Here is an 8362-nt window from a genome sequence, read left to right as displayed (position 1 = left end):
CAATCAAGCTAGGTCTAGTGTATCGCCCGTACCTTTACATACAGCTAGATATGTGTTTGCACAATGTTACGTTTGAGCGAATAATTACGGCGCAGATGCAGATCTGACTAACTGTCTTGTATTTATTGTCAACGTGGCTTCCGCAGTGGACACTGACGTTGTGAAGCAGATTTGTGGCTTCTCTTTTGAAATTTTGAAATCATAAGTGTATCACCATGACGAGAACAATGTTATCAATCTTACTGGTTTGCTGCTTCATTCTGGCTACCCATGTTGAAGCATTTTATTTGCCAGGACTTGCGCCGGTTAGCTTTTGCGCTCCGGAAGTTCAGAAAGCCCACGAAGAAGACCCTTCATTTTGCAAGGTGATTATGAAGGACATGACTGATAGTGATAAGTGATATATTACAGTCTACTTAGGCCTACTTAGATCTAGGCCATCTAACAATAACAGTAACGTTGTAGAATCAAGACTAGAAAAAGTCTACTGCTAATTTGTCTGAGATGAGATTTATAATCAGATAGACTCTAGAAAGAATTGGCGCTAGTTCAGAAGTCTAGCCAAAATTTGACCCGTAACCAGTAGGGGCGCTGGTCCGAGAATAAGGATCGTCTTCATAAACGAGGATCGTCTTCTTTAACACTGACCAATGCGTCCTCAAAAATAAGGACCGTCTGCATTTTTGCAGACGTTTCATATTTTTGATCGGCGCATTGGCGATGCAAAAAACGGATTCTGCAATGATTTTCTTGATGCAATTTACATTGACTTTGTACAGAGACCTTCACATTATTTATGAGCAATAAATCCTTGGGAAGACGGACAACCCATAAAAGTAGACGGACAACTAGGGTTATTTTCCCCTGGGGAATCCATTTTTGGCATCGCCAGCGGGCCGTTCTGTAACATGAAACCCCCAGAGCGCCGATGAAAAAAAACGTCCTCGAAAATGCAGACGACCCTTATTTTTGAGGACACATTTTGTCTTCGTTTATGAGGATATCCTTGTTTATGAGGACGATCCTCATTCTCGGACCAGCGCCCCTACTGGTAACGCTGGCGTGGAGATACCCTACTAAAACATAGATCTACCCAAAAAGGAAGTAGATCTAAATATGCGTCAAATGTCCAAATAAAGGTCATGATTTAAAAGTCAATAGGCCTAGGGCCTAGGCCTATGTTGTTACGGGTTTTGTGTCAATTTTTTTAAATCTTTTTCGGAGTATTTTTCCTAAAAATGAAGAAGTTATAATGTGCACTTTGTCACGGGATTCATGGCAAACTGCAGCACAATACAATTGCCCGTACCGACGGTGGTGCGGGCGCGCGCGTCTTTAATTAGCGACTGTAAACCAAGATTACAGTCGCTAACTGAACACACGCGCGCGCCCGCACCCCACCGGTATGCAATTATTGTGCTGCAGTTTGCCATGAATCCCATGACAAAGTGCACATTATAACTTCTTCATTTTTAGGAAAAATACTCCGAAAAAATAAGGTTGATAAGATACCTTTACCCGAGATTCTGGAAGAATGCTGTGTTCTCAGCAGTCGGGCTTCCAGTTCAATTTCATTTTCTTCCTTCTCGTAGTTGGGTGTCTTCTTGCATTAATCATTATAATCCAACATGGCGGCCCGCATGTTTTGCCTCTTTTCTCTAATATTATTAATTTCAAAGCCATGAACGCAGGATTAATTTTACCCAAATTAAAAACCCAGATGGGAAAACAAAGTTTTTCATTTGATGGTGCGGCTTTTTTTTAATAGTTTACCTAATTTTTTAAGAAATGTGCCATCAAATTCTTCATTTACTCTTTTGTTTTGGCGTTATAATAATTTAAATCAGTAAACTGGTCCATTGTGTTGTTTTTATTTCTTTTCTTTTGTTTGAAAATGTTGTAACTGAATTCATATTGTTTCGATTTGGATTGTTTACATCAATATGTTTGTAAATTTTGTATTTATGTTGTAGGGCCTCCACGGAAAACAGTATTTAAATACTGATGGAGCCACCCTACTAAAAACAGACTAGTAAATAAATAAATAAATAAATGAAAAGGCACTAAATATCAACAAACATGTTCTACAACAACTCCAAATGACAAAATAATCCCAGCTATGCATTTTTTTTTACAGCATTTGATAGCCCAAAACTTGAAAAAAATTTGGTGATCGGAAATTATTATCCGATCTCACCTGATTGGCTCAAGATCGGCCCCCGTTCCGATGATTGGTTACAGGCCTATTTGTACATGTATTATAACAACTGAATTAATCATACCCCTTGTAAATTTGATGTACACTGTAGTTTGTGCTTTTCGTTACTCAAGAATAAAAGGTGGACTACCGGGAGTTGAATTACGGTCTTTGTTGAATATTTTAGAATAACTATTGTCAAGAAACATATAAATCAAGGTACCTAAAATGTTATAAAACTTGGTAAGAGTATAAATAATTTAGTTGTTCAGTAACTGTATGTTCATTTATCAAACTTGCTCATTTTATCAACCCTCCTGTTTGCTATAATACCGGCATTCAACTTAATATTTAACCTGTTATGTACATGTACATGTACATGTAAAAGAAGAAATGTGCATCAAACAGATGTACCTGTACAATGTACATGTAGTATTAATGAAGTAAAATCCTCTTATCGTTATTTCTTCCATTTCTTTTTCTTTTTAGAGTGACATCAATCTGTTTGTCAACCGGTTAGACTCTGTGGAAAATGTCATCCCTTATGAATATGACAGGTTAGTATGGATGTGCTTGGTGCTGTGGGTTGCTACGGATACATGTGATTCCACTTGCCCATCATTGTATTTGTAAACAAACTACACCTGTAGTTAAAAATGCATCTGTGTGTATGCCCACTTTAATCTCAACCTTATTGCTCGCACAGTCAGGTACATATGATTTTGTATTTGCATATTTACCCAGTACATGAAATAGCTTACATGTAGGTATGTTGATTTATGTGGGCAGGTTTTCTACATTGTACAGGTACCCTTTTACTAGTATACAAATTTACACTGTCTTGAGAGGTTCTGGTTGAAACTATGGGCAAGAGGTGACTCAACTCAAAATGATCATTTTTAGAGGGTTATTGCAGCAAGCCAGTTAGACATCATGAGTGGTATTAGATTCAGTACAACACCTACATGTATTAAGCCAGTGTTTTACGTACATGTAACTGTTGGCTAAGTGTAATGTCTTAACTCATCGCATTTTCATGTACATCTTAGCATTAAGCATTTTACTCTAGCATGCTGACTTTAAGGCAAAATACTTACTGATCAATAAGCATTGTGACAATACATACATGTACATGTATAATCCATCAAAAATAATGCACAATTAACATTACAGGCCTTAAATTTCAATATTTTTAGGGCAAGGCCACTTTTCTGTAGGGCACATTCCTATATTACCTCACAAATAGGAAGAATTGGTAAGGGCACAACAAATCTCCAAGGCCAATGAGAGGGGCATTGGGGCCAATCAAAAAGGCATCCACGGCCATGGTCTTGGTGGCCTTGGATTAATTTAAGCCCCGACATTAAATTGTTGTTCAAAGCTTGTGATGACTAAGTATGAAAACCAATCAAGGCCCGTATAATTATTGTCTGTTAGGGAGCTGTCTTAAACTTCTAAATGGTTACAAAAACACTTGGCCAAAAGCTTCAAATGAATACCGAAGTTGGCAGAGTATTTGTGTGCTCAATTTCCACTCCCTGGGGAGCATTGCAGCCAGGCATTACTTGACGCTAAAAAAATGTTTGACCAACCATGATGATCGCATCCTACCGGGTACCCGTTTAACACCTGGGTGGAGAGTAGCAAGTGCAGGTTGATATCTTGCCAAAGGATATTAGTGCCATGTCTGGATTCAAACCCTTGCCTTTCGCATCTCCAGTCAAGTGCTTATACCACTCGGCCACAATACTCCCACTTGGAGGAGAAAACATTATAAGTGAGCTGCAAAAATTGAGATCCATGTGATTGTTTTGATAATTACTTCATGTACTGTTCTCCCCTTTCGTCTAAAGTCCAACAGCTAAATACATCTACATGAACGTATATTCAAACCTACATTCAAACCTACTGACCAATATATATCATAGTTTAACTTTTAAGAGGGGGTCAATCACCAAAAAGATTATATATTAATTGATATTTGTTGAAGTCCCCCACCCCCCTTTAAAGTCTACATTTGGCTTCTTCTGCCAGATCAAGCAACAGTAGTCTCTACAGTAGTTCTGGAGAACCTTGGATGGTCGTTCAAGAGCATGTACAGCATCTATCCCTTTGTGATTCAAAGTTTTGTGTACCGGTAGTGTAGGATAGTGTAGGATATTGAAGGCAGAGCATGCGTTGTACAACTCCACACTTGTGTGAATTCACACTTAATGCAAATTGCAAGACCTTTTTGTTTGATGTGTCCCAAGTTTATATTTGTGCTGCACAATATTGTCATTATCAGATACGACTTCTGCCAGACCAAGCAAGAGTACTCCCCATCGGAGAACCTGGGTCAGGTGGTCTTTGGGGAGCGTATCACCTCCTCACCGTATAACTTCACCTTTGGTCATAACAACACATGTAAGAAGGTCTGCACAAAGAGCTACAAGGCTGGAGGTGAAGAGGCAGAAAAGGCAGAGATGAAGCACAAGCTCAATTTCTTGCTTCGAGGCATTCAGCTGAACTACCAACACCACTGGTAAGTTTTCCAATATACCGGTAGATAGAATTGAGCACTGGTCGAACGATTAAATTGTGAAAGAAACTTTTTGAAATGATCAACAAATAAAGAAATGGAGTCATTCTTGATGGAAATCACATATGCTGCACATACAGTATGAGTCAAAATAAACTATACGATTTAACGCGTTTAACGTTAACGCTATAAATAACGCGTTACTAACGGGTCGGTTCTGTAGTTGCCGTTAAATATCCCCTTGCCGTTAAATGTCTCCTTGCCGTTAAATGTCCCCTTGCCGTTAAATGTCCCCTTGCCGTTAAATGTCCCCTTGCCGTTAAATGTCCCATACCCGTTAGGAAGTTCATTAACGGGTATGGAATTTTTCGAGTGCGCCAGGAATGTCCCAAACATTACAGTTGAAAGCAAACAGGGTCTGGTAAATTTCGCAGAGACGTACGTCTCTTTACAAGAAGCCACAACAAGTCGGCAATATCAAAGAATATTTAGAGAGCAGTGTATAGCAGCGTGGGAAACTTGCTCACAACGTGGTCGAATACAATCACGAAGAACGATCTTTTTAACTTAGCGATTTTCCTGTGAATTCACTATTTTTAAACACAAATATTCAGAAATGTCCATCCAAATGATATATGTCAATTTTCATGACTTACAATTGCTTCATTCCCGAGATATATCCCTCAAAACCTGGTTAATTTTTCAGCGGAAATGCCTCCAATATCTGTCTTTTTATGTCACATTTTTTTACCAGCACGTCGCACAGTAGCTAGCGGAACGCTATTTCCGCATAGCAACAGCTTTATAGAAGGGGAGGAGCTAGCCGAGCGTAATAGGCAAATTGACGTGGGCGGAACGGGAGATCTATGGCGGTGTAGACCGTCAGCGCTACGGCCTCGCTGTTGTTGGTGTTGTTATAATTGTTGTTGCAGTTATAGTTTGACACGTTTTTATTTTGTTGCCCTGCATGCTTTTCAGACGCATTTCGAGCATTGCTCGTGTTTTCAGTTTAGCTTGCTGGTGTTCATTTTATCTTGTTTCTTTGTCACTTGATTATTATGATGATATTCAGTCTCAAAAATAATTAATGCTATTTCGAGTTCTTTCCTTGTTTTTCACAACGGATTTTCTGAAAAATGACTGGTGTTTGTAGGCTCTACTACTTTTTTATGCATGCTTTGTTCTGATTTAAAATCCCGTTTTGTTTTTAACTAATAAAACTATGCATAAATTAGGTATGAAGTGAGGAATACTAGTACCGGTAGTCTACTTCCACAATGATCTATGGCCCTTTATAAGCCACATATTTGTTTTTCGTTTTTAATTTCTCTTATCTGTTAAATATGTATATATATATATATATACGAGGGTGTTTATGGCTTTATTGTCTTGCAATCAATACGTAAGTAAGTTTTTTTCACAAGCTACCGGTAGCATATAATTAATCATTATCCTGAGACACTACTGCTACCCCAATCCCCCCGCCCGCCCAATCATACGTAAGTTTTTCCACAAGTTACCTCTTGCAGACAATTAATCATTATCCTCCCCCTGCATCAAGACACTACCTGCCACTCCAACCAAGAAACGTCAAGCCACGAACCGCCCGTGATTCCTAGGGGTGTGATAACCAAGGCTAAGACCCCTCACTGCCTCAATCAAGCCAATATTTACGACTACGATTAGTAGTGAATGTATTTTTATGACGAATACTTCGAGAACAATATCAATTACCTACCTGTTTCCACCAAGTTCTGTATAAATTTTACAGTCTATGCCCTCTTCTCCTTTGGTTCCTCACCAGAATCGCACACCATCCTCGTCATCCTTTAGTCTTCATTTGGATGTACAGTTTGTACATTATATCCCATATACAATACCAATATAATGATATGCATGCAATTATGAATACTTTGCTATCAATGTAGCAATATCCAATACAAACTATTAGTCCTGAAAAGCAGATGTATGTTACGGAGATCAATATTTTTTCTAGCTCATGAATATGTGATAGTTGGCATATTCGCCGCGATGATGATAAAGAAAAGCGATGGTGATGATAGCACAAATAGCACAAATAGTTGCAATCGATTGTAAGTAAAGACGCTTTATTTTAATATCTTTTTTGTAAGCGTTTCATTCAACAAATCAGATTTGCGCATTTAAAAATAATGATGATGTTGATACTAACATGATGATGGTGATGATGATGTGATGGGCTGATGATGAAGTGACGCAGTATACATTTATTCAGGTAGGTGAATCATTTCTTCAAAGACAATGTGGATTCAAGCGACATCATTAGAAGGAACATGCATAACAATTCAACCACTTCCTTGCCCTGGTCAGGGCATGGGTCAGGTAGGTGGGCAGTAATTTGGGTACTACACCTTTAATCTCTCTCTCTTGATAATCTATCTCGAATCACCAATGTCTCCTTTCTTATCTTCCTCTCTCTCTCTCTATGGATGTTTGTCCCCCCCCCCCCCCCAATTTTTGTTTTGTTATCTCTCTCTCTCTCTAATCGTGGACCTACACTGATCTACAAATATGTTTCATTTATTAATGTTAATTATGATTAAGTTATGATAAAACATTGGCAATTCTCGGTTTAGTGTTTTTTGGGACGCACTGTATAGGCTGATTGTCTATCTAAAATGAGGCGTCATGTCAATCAACACCAAAGTTCCAAAACACCGCGTATATTCATGTATTTAACTTTGTTACGCGCCTTTGTTCTGAGAGCGCCACTCGGGACATACTTGTGGGGGGGGGGGGGATGTCATAATAAATCTGTGATTATTTTATGTCGTTGTTAAAGAGCTATGCCATGTGTATTGGAACATACGGACCATTTAAAAAGGAATTAAGAAATATTTTAACTTCTCATATATATTTACAAAAGGATAAAATTATAATTTCACCACCTCATCTTTCAACATCCATCATCTCTTGCATCCTTTTTCTCTCCAATTCCTCTCTCACTCAGTTTTTCTCTCTCCCACTCTCTAATGATCTATGACCTTCTCTCTTTTGTTTTAGATGCACACCCACCCCAATTTCAATGAAATTCCGAAAAATAGATATTATAAAAGTTAGGTTTTATTATTTATAAATTATTGACTACGATCGTCATCCCAGCTGACCGTAAACCAAGGACCTTTCGTAAACCTAGCTAGATGTATATATATATATATATATATATGTATCTAATTGGCCCCGAGCCCTGCCAAAAAAAAAAATTAAAAATAAGGAGGTAACCACAAATGTTGCCTATTTTCTTTTTTTGCTTCCCCCCCCCCCCCCCCCCCCCCCCCCCCCCCCCTATGCCGGCGGCGAATTTTTTTTCCCAAACGGGTTTACCTATGAGAGTAAAATCCTGCCTCCTGATTGGTTCAGAGGTATACGCGTTATGAATATTCACGAGCTGAGTTCACAGCACTGTGGCTGAGCGGCAGTACCTAGTATATGTATTACGCATGCGCGTGGACTTCAGTTTTGCTGGCCATTTAGGTGTACAAAATGTATGTGAGCTAGCTGTGGTGCGAGGGGATTTTTATTGGGGGAAGGGGGGGGTCTGTTTGTTTTTGAACATTTCTGGTTATTCTGGTGCTTGGTTTATATAGTTTTACACTGAGGATTTT

General features: G+C 38.8%; 1 protein-coding gene across 1 annotated transcript in view; it reads left to right on the top strand.

Annotated features, from left to right (window-relative positions):
• The window catches only part of LOC589226 (transmembrane 9 superfamily member 2), a 43698-nt gene continuing 35336 nt past the window's right edge, over positions 1-8362 (top strand). The window contains exons 1-3 of the mRNA XM_788876.5: positions 1-365; positions 2687-2754; positions 4485-4721. Of these exons, the coding sequence (XP_793969.4) occupies positions 216-365; positions 2687-2754; positions 4485-4721 (455 nt within the window). The 5' untranslated portion in view covers positions 1-215. The remainder of the gene's footprint in view (positions 366-2686; positions 2755-4484; positions 4722-8362) is intronic.

Source organism: Strongylocentrotus purpuratus, unplaced genomic scaffold, assembly GCF_000002235.5.
Source record: "Strongylocentrotus purpuratus isolate Spur 01 unplaced genomic scaffold, Spur_5.0 spur5_scaffold_12, whole genome shotgun sequence".
Lineage (NCBI taxonomy): Eukaryota > Metazoa > Echinodermata > Echinoidea > Camarodonta > Strongylocentrotidae > Strongylocentrotus > Strongylocentrotus purpuratus.
This window is presented reverse-complemented; position numbering and strand designations above follow the sequence as displayed.